The sequence below is a fragment of the Gadus morhua genome, chromosome 11 (genome assembly GCF_902167405.1).
Source record: "Gadus morhua chromosome 11, gadMor3.0, whole genome shotgun sequence".
Classification (NCBI taxonomy): Eukaryota; Metazoa; Chordata; class Actinopteri; order Gadiformes; family Gadidae; genus Gadus; species Gadus morhua.
Genome location: NC_044058.1, coordinates 14,025,934 through 14,044,517, shown reverse-complemented (window position 1 = coordinate 14,044,517; position 18,584 = coordinate 14,025,934). Strand labels below are relative to the sequence as shown.

The following is an 18,584-nucleotide window of genomic DNA, read 5'->3' as shown; positions in this document are numbered from 1 at the left end:
TGGCTCACCATTCACTTGTTGTGTTCGTATTATTGTAAAGTCGCCTTGGACAAAAGCACCAGCTAAATATACGTAATGTGTGTGTGTCTGTTTGTGTGTGTGTGTGGGAGCAGGATAAGGGGGACTAAGCTCCTGTGGAGTGGCCCTTCCTGGGAAGGGTAGCTCTATTTTAAGAATGATATGATATCCATATGAGCGGCCTCTGGCCCTCTCTTGTGTGGTGTGGTCCGCTGTGTTTACACAGCCACGGGAGAGCTTCTCCGGAATACATTCATGCAGGGAGTGAGTGGGCATTTAGGATGGGATCTGGGAGCGTGTGTGTGTGTGTGTGTGTGTGTGTGTGTGTGTGTGTGTGTGTGTGTGTGTGTGTGTGTGTGTGTGTGTGTGTGTGTGTGTGTGTGTGTGTGTGTGTGTGTGTGTGTGCATATGTTCCTGTGTGTGATCCTATGTGTAGGTGGAGGCAGTGATTTATATTAAAGCTTAATGCATCACCCTGGATATTCGTTGCACACATATGCACCCACACAAGTGCACAAAACCATACACTCACTCACACTCACACTATTATGGTTCCACACAAATGAAGACATATGGTACCTCTTCCTCTCGTTCACACACAATTAGTCGGATCCAGTTTTTCCACTATCTGCTTTTGTTTCACACACGCACGCACACAGACACACACACACATACACACACACACACACACACACACACACACACACAAAATGCTGTACATCTACACACACACACACACACACACACACACACACACACACACACACACACACACAAAGCCCAGTCTTTAAGACTTCTAAGACACATGCTCCGGTCCCGGAGGGATGCTTGAGTGTAACCATGGCACCCACGCTTGGCCTTTCCACCACCCACCATCCCAGCCGCCCCCCCCACCCCACATCCCCTTTCCACCCACCTTCCCTTTGGGTGGGTGCTCCTCGGCCCATTTAAAATCACACAACAATACAGCACTTTGTCCACCACCACAGCCACCATGTACTACACACACACACACGCAAACAGCATACACAGCACATTACGTCACACCCGCCTTCGACTTCCTACCCAGATCCCTGGGGACCGGCCTGCCTCCTGGCTCTGATGATTCACACAACGTTTGGTTAGCATCCAAAGACATATCTCTATTAGTGGAACATGGAAGTCACCTCAAGAAACGATTGAGGAAAAACACTTTTCTTTCTCAAGTGCTTTTGGCCCGAGATTCCGTTGTCAAACTGCATCTGTGCCAGAGATTTGTGTTCAGTCTCAAAAACGAAAAGTTGAGGAATGATGATTTTTATTTACCGAAGATGATAAGATTGTCGCCAACATTTCTGAAAAGATTGATTACCAAGTGCTCACAGGGAGTTTATCTACATGCTATCAACCTGAATCAAACAGCCAACATCTCCTAGTATGTAGTAATGGAGTAGGATTGCTGTTCAACATATACCATGTTCATCTATGAACGCAGACATGGGAAATCACAGATAATGGTGATTACAAAATTGCACTCAAAAGTCCTTTATGCGTTTATGTATGTATTTATTTATTTGTTTCGCCGCTTGGTTCTTCGTATATCTTGGAAGATGTTCACAAGACGTCCTGGAGTGCTGACATGACTCATGAAGTTATTATATTGTATCAGCTTTTTTTCCCTTCAAGATAATTGCTTGCGAGCTGATTGTGATGTTTTGCAGCTGAGACGCCGTGCAATTACAGTCAGGTGCTTACCCTGAACTTGTTAAGAGTTATCCTTGTCTGTGTGCAGGATGACTTCAATCATGATAACACACACACACACACACACACACACACACACACACACACACACACACACACACACACACACACACTGCTTAGAGAAGAGCCAGGCTCTGTGTGTGGTTGCCCTGGGTCGGGCTCTGTTGGAAACATCTAGAATTGACCACACATGCTACTGATTCCTTCTCACCCACGCTTACATACTTGCTCACTCACTCACTCAGAGGGATACACTCATGCACGTATACACACAAACCCTCACTCAGAGAGACACACACATACATGCACATATACACACACACACAAACAGGAACACACACACACACACACCTCGGGACACACATACACAGGGACAAGCAAACACAGGGACACACTCACTCCAGGACACACACACGTATACAGACAGACACACAAAGACAACCACACACATGGACCCACACACACAGGAACACACGAATACACCCAGGGACACACATACAATCCAAGATACACATGGATAGACAGATACACTCAGTCAACAACACAAATGGACACACACACACACACACACGACTACTCTTTAGGAAGGAGGAGTTGAGATGGACTCAGTGAGCTTGTTGTCTCGTTAGATGGCTCCTGCCTGGAGGGGATTGTCTTTCCTTTCCGGGGGCGACAGAGTGTGGAGGTGGAGACGGCAGGAGGATCAAAGTTTATTCACCAGCCTTGGGGAAGAGGCTCACACTGCCCTAACCCCAGGGCCTGGAAATATGGCCAATCATTTCCACAGACACCGTGTCAGAAATGGTATGGAAACGGTTATTAAATGCTAATTAGTTATGTGAGGTGTGGCCACCTGTGTGCATGCATGTGTGCACCATGTGACGACGGTGTACGTGTTATTTGCGGGCGGCTTCTAGTTGGAGTTGACCACATTTCCCATTCGACGGGCCTCACCGCGGCCCAGGCGCAGAGCGCAGTGGCGTGTTTACAACAATGTGCTTACAATTTGAACAGCATCTCGCTGAGCGCACAACAAGACCAATCAGAGAAGCCCTTCCCAAGGATGCCTCGTTGGGAAGCCATCCCAGCTTGTGTGTGTGTGTGTGCTGTAAACTCGATGAGGTCTTAACACTGAGCTGTCACTCACTAACCACTCCAAGCACACGCAAAGACACACAAAGACACACACACACACATGCAAATACACAGATGTACCCCTGAACACACACACACACACACAACGCACATATATGTATGCAAACACCCCCAAAAAAGAACATACCCACATGCATGCGTGCAGATCTATACATGATGTATAAACACATCAACCCACCGCAGCCTCCCTACGGTTCATGCTAGAACGCTAGCAGATGTCAGTTGTTTTAGCATCCGGAAGGTCGCAGGCTCAAGGCTTGACCATCAACTGCAGATGCACACGCACACACACACACTCACACCACATACTGTCTCTCCCCCCCTACACACACACAAACATTCACTTTCTTTCCCGCGACTAAGTTCTTCCCCCAGCTCCTTCTGGGTCAGCCAGCCCTTCCAGCGAAGTCAGCGCTCCCACTTGCGGAAGGCGAGCGGCCAAGTCTCCCTCTCCCTCGCCCTCTCTGTCTCTCTATCTCTCTCTCCCTCTGTCTATATCCCTCTCTCTCACTTGCTTTCCCTCTGTCTCTATCTCTCTCTTGCTCTCTCTGTATCCCTCTACTTCTTTCCCCCTCTTTCTCTCACTCTCTCTCTCTCTCTCTCTCTCCCCCTCTCTGTGTCTCTATCTCACTCTCTCCTTCTCTCTCCACTTAGCCCCGCGCGGGGCGGGGGCGAGCGCTGCAGGTGATAGATTAGCCTGAACAAATTGGACGCATTACCCTGTGGGTTCCCTGGATCCCGTCAACGGCAAGGCGGCGCAGAAACGTTGTCAGTTACTGTATACAAGCCGTGGCCCCGCCGACCGTCCCTAACCACGGGCTAATGTGAGGCAGATGGCACCCCCCTCACCCAACCCACCGCCACCCCCCCCCCCCCCCCCCCCCCACCAGCCTCACCTGCCGGGGGGCCTTTGTGTTATTTAGACCCGTGGCATTGGGAAAGGAATAGGGAAAATAACCCCAAGGACGTGACTGCACTCTGGGAAAACACAGACGCACACATACCCACCCACCCACCAACACACACACACACACACACCAGTAAAGACACACACACAGGCAGGCAGATGCGTAGGTGCCCCGTGTAATTTGAGGCATTGACACCTGTGTCTGACACTGGCAGCACGGTGTCAAGAGTCAGGCGGGAGGGCGCTGGGGAGGAGGAGGCAGCGATGCAGGGCGGCAATGAAAACAGTGATGGTGTGTGTGTCTCTCTCTCTCTCAGAAAAATATACATTGATGCAGGTTCAAAGCAGGCACAGCGTCACACAATGACCACGTTTTTATTCTCTACAATAAGCAAAATAAGAAGCATATTGAATGTGTGTGTGTGCGTGCGTGTGTGTGTGTGTGCGTGCTTGCGTGTGTGTGTGTGTCAGCCCCGCCTCACCCGGTGCTAATGGAGGCTGACACCTGAGAGGGGCCTGTCTGCAGCCTGTTCACATTAGGGCCCGCTCCACAGAGGTTCCTCAGAGGCATTCAAACCCCAACACCAACCTGCCACCCCACCTCCACCTCCACCCTGCACCCTGCCCCCCCGCCTCTCCTCAGACCCACCAGCTACAGGTTAGGGTAGCCCTTCATCCCGCTCTGGAAGCCAAAGGGTTTGTTATAATAACACTGGTCCCCTCCGTGTGTGTGTGTGTGTGTGTGTGTGTGTGTGTGTGTGTGTGTGTGTGTGTGTGTGTGTGTGTGTGTGTGTGTGTACACGTGCGTTTGTGTCTTTATGTATGCGTGTGTGGGTGTCAGTGTCTCTGGGTCTCTGAGTGTGAAATGTTGCCATTCGTGAAAAGGGCTCCCTTTGATATTCCAGGCCTGGTAATAAATAGAGCCGACTCCCGTTTCTTGTGATCCTCTCCCCTCTTTATTTAACCCCTCCATCCACAACCTGTGCCCATCTGAGGCTCTTGTGTGGAGCCACGTTGAAAGCGCACTGCTAGAGAGGTACTTTAGTTGGTGTTGCAGGTAATCCTATGTAGTCTGGGAATGGTTTAGTGCTTGAGAGAGAGAGAGAGAGAGAGAGAGAGAGAGAGAGAGAGAGAGAGAGAGAGAGAGAGAGAGAGACCAAAGAACAGAGTTAAGTCAGTGGTTGGGGAGAGAGATCGCTAGTTTCACGTTATAGTTCCACCACGTCAAAATACGAATCTGTAGGTTTGCCTGTCAGACGTATAAGTCGGTCATGGCTTGTAAATAGTTGGTGTCGCTCTGTATTCATTTCGTTTTTTTGTTCCTGCTGTTATGAGGTTTAAGGTTTCCTCTCTCTGTCGCTACACGGCCTGGATACTAAAACCTCATGGAAACATCATTATAAGAGCTGTATCACAAGTACACACACACACACACACACACACACACACACACACACACACACGCACACAGGAGTACAGTCCTCAGCGAAGGCTAATGCAGGACAGGATAGCCGGGATCGGGTAGTGGTGGAGTGGTTTGTGGGGGGGGGGGGTGACTGGGATGTACGTGAATTGGGCTGCACAATGATCTGCTGTTGTTTTATTGGAGACCTGTGAAAGATTCATCATTTGACACCGATCCACACGAGTAAAAAAAAACCTAGAAGAATAGGGGAAGGGAGGGAAGTGGCGATGTGCTCCGTTGGCTGCTCTAGGGATCCAGGAGAGGGGGCAAACCGTACAGATGGGGCCTGGGAAAGAGGAGGGCATGCTGGGGACAGCGCGGCCACTGTGTCTGCCTGTTTGACTCAGCGCTGGGAGTTCCCTGACAGTTCAGACCGCTTCGATGCGGATATGCTCCATCCGCCCTGTCATTTTCGGGTTTATGGGCTGGCAGATTCAGTAAAATCAGCCGGTGAGGCAGGATTTGTTTTGTTTAACAGGTGACTAGTGCCGCTTCTGTGCTGCACTGCTGCACCTGATTGAACTTGGTCATTGAAAATTAATGTTAAACTGCCTACCTTATTTTACGAATGCATTATTGCACTTATGGTTACATGCTTAACTACATTTGGTTGTCTGGTACTTGCAGTTGTTCAATGCGGATGAAGTTGAAACTAATCTAATATAATTTGAAAGACATTCTTTTATAAAATTAATTATACATTTCCTATCAGCCACTTTTATCGGTCAAGTGTCATGAGATTAATTATTACAATGCTTTTATCCTTGTCAAGTGCTGTTTTAATATTATATCTGGGTATAGTGAATTCAACGAAGAAAGGGAAAGTCGCAGAATTCCTCGTCAGTATTAAAGACACGTTTCCTAGCGAACGTCACTCTCGCCTGAAGGAAGGATTAGTGTATGGCTGCACAACGTTCTCCCCAAGTAGGGGTTAAATATGTAAATTGTGTAGTCAGATTTGTGTTTGTGTGAGTGTGAGTGTGTCGGGGTTCTGCCAGGTTAAGCAGGTAAAAAGTTGTGTGTGTGTGCGTGCCTGTGTATGTGTGTCTGTGTGTGTCAAGGTTCTGACATGTTAAGCAGGTAATAAGTTGCACAACCCGGCGCAGGTCATGGAAGGCCCGGGAATGCAGAGAGAGAATACAACAGAACCCCCACCCTCTCCCTAATCAGGACCAGCACACTAGGTCCACACCGAGAGCCAGCCCGCCCCCCCCCCATCCCCCACCCTGACCCCAGCTAGTCCAAGGAGATCAGAACCAGCTTTAGCATCGATGGAGGAGGAGGGAGGGGAAGGAGAGAGAGACCAGAGTTAAGTCAGTGGCTGGGGGCGGGGGGGGGGGGGGGGGGGGGGGGGGGGGTGGAAGGTTATTAATTCCAGCACTGGAGAGCTTCCCGTTGATAAGTCAACTGGAAATGATAAGCCACACTGCACACACTCCACACTGCACACACAACCCCTCTCCCCACCAACCCCTGAACCACGCGCCGCACTTCCACCGGATTAGGTCCGGAAAGCCTACCTTGGGCTAGCAGAAGAAGTGTGTGTGTGCGAGTACTTGTGCATGCACCTATGTGTTTGTACGAGCTCGTGTGTGTGTTTCTTTGTGAGTGTGTCTGTTTGTTTGGCTGTGTGTGCGTGCACGTGTATGGGTGTGGGCGCACCGGACCCCCGGCTCTGCTACCTGGGAGAAGATGGGAAGGAGGGGGCTTTTGGGTTGGTATGGTCTGGGTGGTGTTCGAGGGGCGGGAGGGGGGGGGGCTGGGGAATAGGACTAAAGCTCTTAAAGCCCTCTAAACACAGGCTCCTTGATGAGAGCATGAAGACCAGCTGCACTTGCTCCCTTCTCCATCACCACCACCACCAACACCGCTACACCAGCAAGTGGAAAACGGGGGTCATGGAAGCGATGTAAGGCTCTGTGGTGCCTCTGCCTCAGCAGATCCCAACCGAGTGTTTGACGGGCCGACTCCTAGTAGGAGTGCAGTTTGAAGAGGGAGAAAAGGAGTAGCGAAAGAAGAGGGGAGGGAGGCAGATAAAACGGGAGAAGGGCTAAGCATTCTGGGATTAATGCGGCTGGCACGGAGGAGAGATCGTAATCGGCTGTTCAGTCGTGTCACGGTAGAGGGTCACAGCAAGACGGACGGAAAGGAACCGCGTGCGTGCGTGCGTGCGTGCGTGCGTGCGTGCGTGCGTGCGTGCGCACGACGATGGGCTCCCTCTGTGAGCGACGAGTGCCTCCGCAGCTGCGCTCTTTTCAGCGGAGTCTTGCATGCAAAGCGCTCCCCTTTTTGATCGACAGGGGGGACTTCAAAGTGTGATGGATGAGACGTGGTACCCAGGCAGAGCTGCATATGTTGCAGCGCTATAAAGGGCTCACACATGCCAGGGTGCAACAACTCCGCTGTGCCCGTACTCCATCTCTGACTACAATCACTTATTTCCTGTTTATCCAGGGTAACCAATTGGAAAAAGCTTGTCATAAAAAGCCTGGTTTCTGATCTACGCTATGTTCAACCTTTTTTTTCTCCCTGTCTTTTCCCTCCGCTTCATTTTAGTCAAGCTGTCGTAGTTTACGAGGGTCTGGCTTTTTCCTGACAAAGGTTTTTAACAGTCTGTCGTTACGACCTTCATAGGAACCAGATCGTAGATTAATATCCCTATCATGGATAGAAATATATATATTTAATATCCCTATCAGGAAGCAGGATGCTAGCACTGCGGTACTCCCTGCACAGCGCTGTCTGTCCATAGCTTCCTCTTTGTACCTTTAAGTCTTGTTAGGTTGCTTCTGATCGGCTGCCCAAAGGCTTTCCACTGGCTTTCCTCTGGCTTTCCAGTCCTATTAAATGTTTTACCACCAATTTAGGAACCCTGCAGATCTACTCTAGAGAAAACACCACAATCTGTTTTCATTGGATTTGAATATTCATAGGTCTAAAATGCCTTTTGATTAATGTGGACTGTCCAGTCTGTCAATATTTGGAGCTTTCAGAAAAAGCCTGGAAGCCTGAAAATTCCACCCACCGTGCTTGTCAGAGCATCCTCTTGTGGATTTCCAGTGGTGCCGGTTTGACAGAGCCAACTGCTGGTAGTTTCCACTTCCTCGTATGACCGGGGAAAAAAAAATCTGAGGGATGAAGTTACTTGCGTCACCTGCAACTTTTATGATCTATCTATTATATATGATGGATGGTGATAAGTTAACATTGGTCCTTTACTTTATTACCATCGGTAATACTGTGGAACTTGGAAAAAGCCACGTGTGGGAGTCAGCATGTTCCATAAGCTCCTCTGTCATCGATTTATGAACACATTGTCAACTTAAGTCATCCTAACTTCATTATTCCATTTCTACCTTTCTCCCCTCCTGCTCTCTCTTTATTCCCCCATCCATCTTCCCTCCCCAGCTGAGCTCAACCTGGAGCTCTCACGGCCCCTGAAGGTGAGCCCCACGCTGGCTAAGCTGGAGCAGGCCAAGGCCTACATGACCAGGGTCCTGCCCAACTTCTGGGCTACCGAGGGCTCGGTCAAGGCCCCCTGTTCCTCCTCCTTGTCCTCCTCCTCCTCGCCTTCCCCTCTCTCGTCCCCCACCAAGAGCACCAGAGCGCCCTCCAGAACCCCCAGCACTGCCCGCTCCGCCCGCCACCAACAGGCCTCCGCCGCGGGCACGGTGAGCAGCGTCCTCCGTGCTCCGGTGGTGCCCTTCCACAAGGTGTCCCTCCGGACTGGCCAGATCGTGGTTGCCATGGAGACGGAATCCCACGCCATGAAGCCCAGCGTGACGGTGTCGGTGTCGGCCATGACGGCCAGTCTGAACATGAAGCCTGGTTCCAGGATGGAAGGTGAGTTGTATGGATGAACCATCGTATATGTATCTTGTTGGTTGACTTTGAAATATGGATTGTAATAATGCAGTGCACCCCAAGTTATTAGTTGCCTTATATGTATATGGACTCCCGTTGGATTGACAACTTTAGATGTTTTATGACACAATATAATTTTAAGGTTTCAAAGGACACATAAAGGTCCTGTGTAGGCAAACTACCTAATGATTCATAGTTATATGCAAGGCCTAGTCCCTTGTGTTACGCGATGCACATACATTCACAGGGACTTGGAGTTTACAGGCCTGCATTTTAGTTAAAATAATGTCTGGGAGGCTTTTTTTGTTGTAGCATTATTGTCCAGTCCATATGCAGGATAAAAAATTCAACATTCCCTAAGCCCACTGTAGAAAACACAAAGCCTTTAGTTTTACTATTGTTGAAAATAAGATCCCATTCCACAAACTTAACCGCACGGTTAATGGTCAAGCCGCCGCTTTCCCCAATAACACGCTGACCTCATCTCGTTTTCCCAGTCCGCCAGGGTATTTTAATGCACGTTTGTTTGTCGTTCGGCTTACCACATGTCCGTTACTTAATGCGTGTTTGGATCATATTTTTTTTGCTCAACTTTCCAATAGATTTAACAGTGGGCTCACGGCCCTCGAGGGTCCAAAGTCTAACCAAATGTATTCTGAACTGACACAAGGACAGGCCACGGTGTGACCTGCCATTTTTAATTACGCCTCTCGGCTGAGATCCACTTCTGTTTTACCTCATGGGTTTGGATCCAGTGACATGTATCATTAAAAGACGGTGATCTGCTTCCTCTGGTTGCTTTGTTAATTCGTCCAAGGACGCTTCTTTCCATTTAAAACCACAATAGAAACTTCTATATTTATCTCAACCCACCGTAACGTCAGAAACAAGGCCATTACAACGGCACGCTGGCGAAGGAATGTGTTTTTGTTCGACAGATGTTCAGAGGGTCATATAAATCCGCTTTCATTAAACACATGGTTGTGTTTCTTTTTTGGTTTTACGGCAAATATTTGTTTGTTAATTTCCATTAAACCAGTCCATCATCGTCACGGGATGCGAGGCCGTATTGCAAATCGAATCAATCAGTGGCCTCTCCCTTTCTGTCGGTTTGTTGCTCCCCTGTTCCTCCCTCATGTTTGGATCTCTGTTTCCGCCGTGCCCTCTCTGATGGCCCCAACACATCCTGCTCAGGTTGTGCTGCAGCGACGGGGCTCGACGGCCAGGCACAAAGAGAGAGAGAGAGGGCCCGTATCGCTGCTGCAGTAGTATCCCTTTCATCTCGCCGGCCTTGTACGCGTGCTAGCATGGCCGCAGCGGGCCAAGAACAAGACGGACTGTCAGTAAACTGTAAAGTGAGATGTTTGTGTTTCTCTTGGAACCCCGGGCTTTGATGAGGATGTGTATGTGGAGGCCATGTGGACATGTTTCTCTGTGTGAGTGCAAGTGTGAGTTTTGTGTGCGTGTCCACATCCATGCCTGCATGCGTGTGTATGTGTGTACGTACAAGTGCTACAAATGTCAGAGTTTTTTTTTTTTTCCATGTCGATAAGCGCCCAACCCGAGACCCTATGTCAACACCTTCTAGCCTCCAGGATGCTTCCTCAGTGTTTCCACGTTCGCTACGGCTAATGCTAACATAAACCAACACGTCGGACGCCTCTTCTGGCCTTTGGCTCCGGCTATGATGGTTTAAGGCCCAGTCGCTCCCAAGAGGAACACCAGGATCAGGTGGGCAGAGCATCCTGACGACCACGGGGATAGGGGGATAGGGGGATAGGGGATGGGGGGTTAAGGACCGGAGAGAAACGGGGATAAGACAACGGAGGGGCTAGGGCCAGACTCCCGGAGCGCAGCCCATCTGCTCCACAGATGTGGTTATATAGGGTTACTCCAGATAAAGTGATTGTCGAGATTTTTAATTAAAACCTCAAACAATTTGCACTTTTGTTTACCCGAATCGGCATAACTGCACGGTGAGACAATGCTCCGCGCCGCGCGCCCCTCGCCGAAGCTCGCCAGCGCTCGCACTGCTCCGGGCCCGCCAGCGTTTGATGTGTCGACTCCAACAAACGCAGTCGGAAAACACAGAGCAAAGGAACGTAATGGAAAAAGCAAATATACTTTCAGAGGCAATTGTAGAGATATGAAAGTTGACCCTGCGTATCTTCCCCCTCCCCCCCACCCCACCCCCACCAATGCAACATTGTGTCTCGTTTCACTTTGTGATTGTGATTCCTCGTTTCGCCGGCGCCGCCGCCTCTCTGTAGAAAAAACGTAAGGCCGGCAGAAACGCAGTCGAGCGGCTTCCTTTCTCGTGTTTATTAAACAGAGCGAGTGTGGATTATGGTGGCGCAAACACGCGCCTCGCTGTACTGTTCTCCCTGTGATTGCCAGCACCTTGAAACTAAGCCACCGCTGCACACAGGATATTACGTCCTGATTGGACGCACACACGCCCTGAGGTGTTTGTGGGTGTTTGTGTGCGCTCGCACTCACACACTCACACACCTCAGGGCCCTGGCACGTGCCAATACGATATGAGTATCTGCTCTGCAACAACTTATTGCAAAAGCCGCTCTGAAAGCGATGCTGTCATGTCGTGTGACAACGGCATGCTGTCAACATGTTTCCTCCAGCCACCGTCACACAGCCCTCAGCCTTCCCTCGGACGCCCTCTACAGAGGGGGATCTGATGCTGCCCTGGAGAGGCCTGGTGGTGCTTTGGTTAGCCGCGGCCCCATTGGCACTAATGCACCTGTAAACGATACGCGTGCACTGCCAAATATATTTCAGAATAGCTTTTCCTTCCTTTTTTTTTTTTTAATTTTTCTTACATTCTTCCTACTTCTGCGGTTTTCATATTTTTCATCCACAGCTTGTTTATTTAGATAGAAAATTCTTATTTTCGCACCCGAGGCTCTTAATAGGCCCTCTACTGTAGATCTTTGTCACAGCGTGACATGCGTCTCTCTCTCGTTCTCTCTTACTCTCTGTCTCTCTCTTACTCTCTGTCTCTCTCTCCCTCTCTGTCCATCTCAATCTCTCCCTCTCTCTCTACCTCTCTCTCTCTCTCTCTCTCCCCGTGTCTCTCTCTCTCCCCGTGTCTCTCTCTCTCTCTCTCTCTCTCTCTCTCTCTCTCTCTCTCTCTCTCTCTCTCTCTCTCTCTCTCTCTCTCTCTCTCTCTCTCTCTCTCTCTCTCTTCCTCTCCCTCTCCGCCTCTCTCTCTCTCCCTCTTCCTCTCCCTCTCCGCCTCTCTCTCTCTCTCTCCCTCTTCCTCTCCCTCTCCGCCTCTCTCTCTCTCTCTCCCTCTTCCTCTCCCTCCCCGTGTCTGTCTCTGTGTCTCTCTGCCGCCCCTGCTACCCCGGGGAGGTTCTCAGTTAGAGTGTTTCCAGATTGGCTGCCATGGCGCGCGAGACAAACAGCCTGAGATTACGCAGCCTGATCTCCCGGTGACAACAGACCTCTCTGGGCCTGCCGCCGTCCTGCGCTCCAACGCCTCCCATCACTCACCACGCGCTCCCCTCTCAAGCCCGCTGTCCCCGTACCCCTGAAAGCAGATATCTCGGCACGATAAAGGGCCCGGGGTTCCCCCTTTCTGTTAGGTCAAGCGCCGCGGCCGGCGTAATAAGTCAGCATGGATGACCCCCCTGGGAGCGGTCGATACATGAGAGATGTGAGACAGGAGAATGTAGTACCACGACTACTACTGCTGCTGCCGCTGCTGCTGCTGTTTCTGTAGCGCTGCGGGCCTCTTCCGATGGCAGGTTGAGATTAATGAAGCCTCCCAGGACCTGTGGCATCACAGGGGCCAGGAGAATAGCCGGAGGAAGAGGAGGAGCAGGAGAAAGAGGAGGCGGATGAGGAGCAGGAGGAAGAGGTGGAGCAGCAGGGGGAGGAGTGGGATGGGGAAGAGGAGGCAGAGGATGATGATGAGGAGTAGGAGCAGGCGGAGAAGGGGGAGGAGAGGTGAAGACATGGGCATGGAAGATTGGGTTGATGGAATATAATTATGAAGGAAAACAAGTGAGGGAACCGAGGGAAGCAGGGGGGAGTGGGGGGGAATGACAGGAATAGATCGGAGAAAGGTCGGGAAGGGTGAGCAGTGGAGCACAGAGAAAATTAAATCTGCGGTAAAAAAAAAATAAAAAGAGTGATCGCGAAGTTGATGAATGGCCAGACATGGGAACAGCAACAGAGAAGTATGTTCTGCGGGTCCAGGAGTACCAGAGAGGAAACGGAGGCAGAGGCGAGGGAGATAAAGTAAGCGGCAACGTGTCAAACAGTGAAAACATCAAGAGGAGGAGTAATGGATGATCCTGAGGCGAGCAGACGCCCAACAGGACTCATTCAGAGCCCCGAGTGCCTCCGCCGCCATCTTTCCTCCTCAGCTGTGGATGTCTGCAGTGAGACGGGGTGAAGACCCCCATATCCCCCTGCGCAGCGCCCAGGGACCCTCTGGGGTTCTGTACCTAGTCATGTCAGCCCCCAGTAACCCCCGCCCTCTCTGCCAGGGGACAAGATGGAGAGAGGTGGGGATTAGGTTGACAGTGAGGTGTGTTACCAGATCCTGTGTTAATGAAAAGCAAGTGGAGGACCCCGCATTCTTACCTCAACCACCCCCCCACCCCCCCAAACCCCCCACCCCAAGGCAGGGGGGCACCTACAGTTCAGTGGGAGAGAGCGGGAGCAGGGAGGGAGTGTGAGAGAGAGAACAGATGTTCCGAGAGTCCATGAAACAAGACCCTCAGTAATCTCCAGGCTCTCTGTCTGACTGCCCAGGCAGCAGCAGCCCCTGGTAGTCTTGGAACACACACAAACACACACACACACACACACACACACATGCAGACGCATACACACAAACACACACACATGACGACAAACACACACACATTGACACACGTGCAATCACATTGACACATATATTCACACAAACACATTGACAAATGTACACACACACACCTACGTGCATACACACACACATACACACACAAACACAAAGATACATATAGACACACACACACAAAAATACCTATACACACACTCGCGCATACACAAATACACACACACCTACACGAAGACAGGCACACACACACATACACAAGCAGCTTTATAAGGATGCATACTGAACCCTGAACCTCACTGATCTTCTAAACATAGAGTACACATGCATGCATCTACCATGTCCATATACACAAGTATTCATATCACTCATTATGATTTCTTATATTTAAACATGGAATCGCATCTCCATGTGCTTACGTAGACGTCTCTTGTACATCAAATGTATCGGAAGCATACAGGTCACACACACACACACACACACACACACGCAGAAGCCCACATCTGCCCACTGCCTAGCCCTTTTGGAAGCATCTTGGCGCTCCATCTTGGTGCTTTAGTCAGCTAGACCCGTAAAGGGAAACTTCTGCCCGTGGAACAACGTGAAAGCCACACATTAATTACGAAATCTTTTTTCAATTTTTTTCTCCCCTTGTTTTGTTTCCCTGGTTGATTTCTGAATTAGGATCACGTCAGTTTGTTTGGTTTGCAGAACTTAAGCCACTCTTACGCCGTCAATCAAATCGGCTTGTTTCAATAGTGCCGGGGAAGCCCAGACGAAACATGAAAAGGTTTCGATTGGTGGAGGTATGATCCCCGCTGTGATCTGACCATCTAAACCTGCCATTACGCTGTTTTCACTGCATTAATATAAACAGTTATGTCATGCGGAGAAGGCTGAAGGAAATCTGTTGTACACGCTGGTGCTATCCCAGTATGTTCCCGGTGGCTAGGCCGATACACTGATGTAATTGGTGGAAAGAGAACCGGTAACCTGGACACATTAAGGAGGTACGGCTCGCGCAGTAAGAACAGATAAGTGAAGTAGAGTGTCAACGTTTTTTCCCTCCAGAGGACTTCCTTAAACCTGCGCTGTGCAGTTGTTTCTCTCCAGTCATCATTTTTGAGGGAAATTGGTTTATATTACATATAATAACAATAATAACGCTGCTTCGATGCGCTTGGCCATATAAAACATAGAGGGGCTTTACGTCAATTACCAAGGTTGTCGAACGATTTTCCCCGCCATTGTTTTCCACAGACCAAATTGATTTAGAGAGAGAACAGATCCCGGGGTTGATTTAGATTCAGACGACGAGGCGATGTGTTTTTTATTGTTTAAACACTCATAACTTCTGCTCATTTAGTACAAAAGTGACGGCCGCCGTAAAGAACATTGAGTCACCGTTCTCAAGGAGCTTATTTACTTTTCCTATTTCCCCGTGTCGTCTCGTAGTCTCTTGCTACTGACAATGATAAACAGCGGCACCCCAGGGGCGTCACTTCTCAAGCCTTCCCGCACGTCATGCTGCAAACAAGTTAGGGATTTACTTTCAAACACGCTCCGCAGAAATGCTTAAGAAACACGCACTCCTGAAGCTGTCTCCTCCCGCAGACATCACTCACTGCTGTGGCGCGACCGTCACTGCCTCCCCTGGGCTCCCCTCCATGTGCATCTTATCAGCTCCCTACGGGTTATTTTTAACCGCTTCTGGGTGACGCACTCACAAACACACAGACACACACACACACAAAGATGCATGCATACACACACACATCCAGCCCCTCTGAACGGTGGGGATGGCGGCCCAGGCCAACCCAACGCTCCTCTGTAGCGTTCCTGTGGTGAGCGAGTGGTGGCGTTCTAGCTGCGGTAAGTGACAGTATATTACGTCTATTAGCCACGCCATCCGAGACCCTCCTCCCCCCCAGAGGCGGACAGAGGCGGAGGTGGGTGGGGGGCGGGGGGACCAGTTAGGTAACCACTTCTTCTAGGGTGCTTCTAATTGATAACAGCGAGTGGCGATGCATAAATCAGCCTGGCCGTGGTCAGATGGCGTCTGCCGGGGAGAAGCCAGCACCGTAAATCAAGCTTCTCTTCCCCTTATCTCCTCCCCGGCGGGTTGCTTGTATCGGGGCTGCGGCAAACGGTTCCATCCGACCCAGCAAACCCATGACCGCGTCGGAAGGGGGATGCAGTCAGCCTGTTTGTGTGTGTGTGTGTGTGTGTGTGTGTGTGTGTGTGTGTGTGTGTGTGTGTGTGTGTGTGTGTGTGTGTGTGTGTGTGTGTGTGTGTGTGTGTGTGTGTGTGTGAAGGGGATTTACGTGAACATGCATAGGTTTGATGGGGGGGGGGTGCGGTTTTGTGTGTGGGGTAGGCACAGACTTTTTCTGTGAGCTATTTTTTTTTGTAGCAAAGGTCATGAAGACCTGTTCTGTGTGTATCTAGGACACAGTACATGTTTGTCACCAACACATCCCAATTCATTCCAGGTTCATAGAGCATCTATTCACTAAATGGACACACATAGACATGTGCTATTATGTTTTCTGTGTTTCCCCTTTCTTGTGAAATGAGGTGAAATGTTGGATCTAGTTTGTGTCAATATCGATGTTTGTATGGGAGTGTGGCTTTGCTTACCCAGATGGGGTGTTTTTAAATCCACTGATATATTTCATTGGATCCCAGAGAGACACTTTTGTTAAAACCTGACTCATAAAGGGCTGACTATCCAGCCCACCTTGGAGAAAACAGCTGTCCATTTCTGCAGTTTGAGCTGTGTGTGCGTGCAATGCATGCGTGAGTATGTGAGTGATTATACGTCTTTTCCATATGAGTCGACTGCATTGTTGTGGCATTTGTATCACATTCTTGTCTGTCCCTGTTTCACGCCATTACATCTCTAGTTTCAGCAAATCAGCAAATATTTGCCAGTCTACATGGCATGCATGGGGTGTGTGTGTGTGTGTGTGCGTGCGTGGGGCGTAGCTACTTTAATCCATCCATGCAAGATTCCACCCAACTCAGAATCCTTCCCTATTCTCTACTGCTACTGGTGTCCCCGCCATGCTTTCCCTTCTAGCATGATGTCACCCTCTCTGTGTTTCACTGTCTGTCCTTCTTTCTTTTTACCCTGCTTTGTACCTGCACTCCTTTCACCACTCACCACTCACGTCTGAACTTCTCTCAGGCAGCCCTTCTGGCAGAATCACAAATGATTGCACTGCGCACGCACCAACCCACACTCGCTTCCACTCGACGCGCAGTGTCAGTCAGTGAGCATCCCTCCCCACTCTGAGGACCTCTTGCCTGTCCCTTGGCTGCACGTCACGGCTCAGCCACGCACCGTCACAGGGGCCCCCCGGAGCCCTTGGCCCTCAGTAGGTCACAGGAGAACACGGGGCCTAGCGGCAGGACGAGGAGAAGACAGAGGGACAAAATAAACACAATGAGAGGAGGAGATGATAGATTTTTCCCCGTTTCCTCCGCCTGGCGCGGTCCCTCTGTCTCTCTGCCCCGACGATAGTGTTGGCCCAGATGGATGCTGATTCTGAGTGAGGGGGAAAACAGGGGAATACCCCGCCATTAAAGCACTCAGAATTAGGGTGTTCATTAAGAGTGTGGTGACTGCTGCAGCTGGAGTTTAATGCGGGGATGTTGCGGTCTGATGGACCCTAAATGATATGACGCATGGTAAGTGAGAGAGGGCTGTGATGCATGCTGTGGGCGGCTGTCTGCGCATGCATGTGTGTGTCTTTTCATGCGAGAATGTGATTACACTTGTAGATGGCGTATGTTTATTTGCACAAATATTTGACTGTACGTTTGTCTGTAAAAGAGATGGGGATCATAGAGATGTGTGTGGTGTAGATGTGTTATTCCACCACCATCACCCTTGGATTTTTCCCTCAGTGACGTCTGATAAATCCTGCGCACGATGAAATAACCTGGCCTCTGTGACTCACCACTAGTCCTCAACTGCTCTCTCTCCCTGTGTTTCTGGGCCGGCGATAAACAGGTACACTGCCAGCATTTATTGACAGTGTCGACCCAGAGAGAGTTGACTCACTGCAGGATAGGGAAGATTTATATGTGAGAGGTTCCCCACACTGAAAGCCCCCTGTCATGTTGCTGGGCCCTAGTGTCTGACTAAGAGATTCCTTTATATCTCCAGCAAGCCTAGATGCCTTACTTGGAACCTCCAATCCGTGCTCTTTCTCTCTCACTCTCCTCTATCTTGATCTATTCCTAATTTATAAAGATCGGAGCTGCAATTGCCTTTTTCTATGTTCTTACTGCACATTTGTCCTTCATTATATAATCACCAGAGAGAACCCTATGCTCAAGCCCCACTGCCCTAGAACCATATAAAACACGTAGTCTAGCATCCTCGGATGCTGGGTTTCCCAGACCGGCATCCAAGTCTTAAGGGCCATTATAAGCCTCTTCCCAGGGCATTATTAGTCACTCAGGGTAATAATGCTTCCAAATGGAGTCCTGCTGTAACTACTGTTGCCACTAATGAAGCTATAGCTCTGGATCCAGCTGACCACGAGCTGTGCAACGCCCATAGAAGGGGCTTTCAA

General features: G+C 50.0%; 1 protein-coding gene across 5 annotated transcripts in view; it reads left to right on the top strand.

The window, feature by feature from the left end:
- vps13b (vacuolar protein sorting 13 homolog B) overlaps positions 1-18,584 on the top strand; it is a 331,160-nt gene that overhangs the window by 234,019 nt on the left and 78,557 nt on the right. For all 5 annotated transcript variants that reach the window (XM_030370003.1, XM_030370004.1, XM_030370002.1 and 2 more), the window contains exon 38: positions 8,697-9,131. In XM_030370003.1, the coding sequence (XP_030225863.1) occupies positions 8,697-9,131 (435 nt within the window). The remainder of the gene's footprint in view (positions 1-8,696; positions 9,132-18,584) is intronic.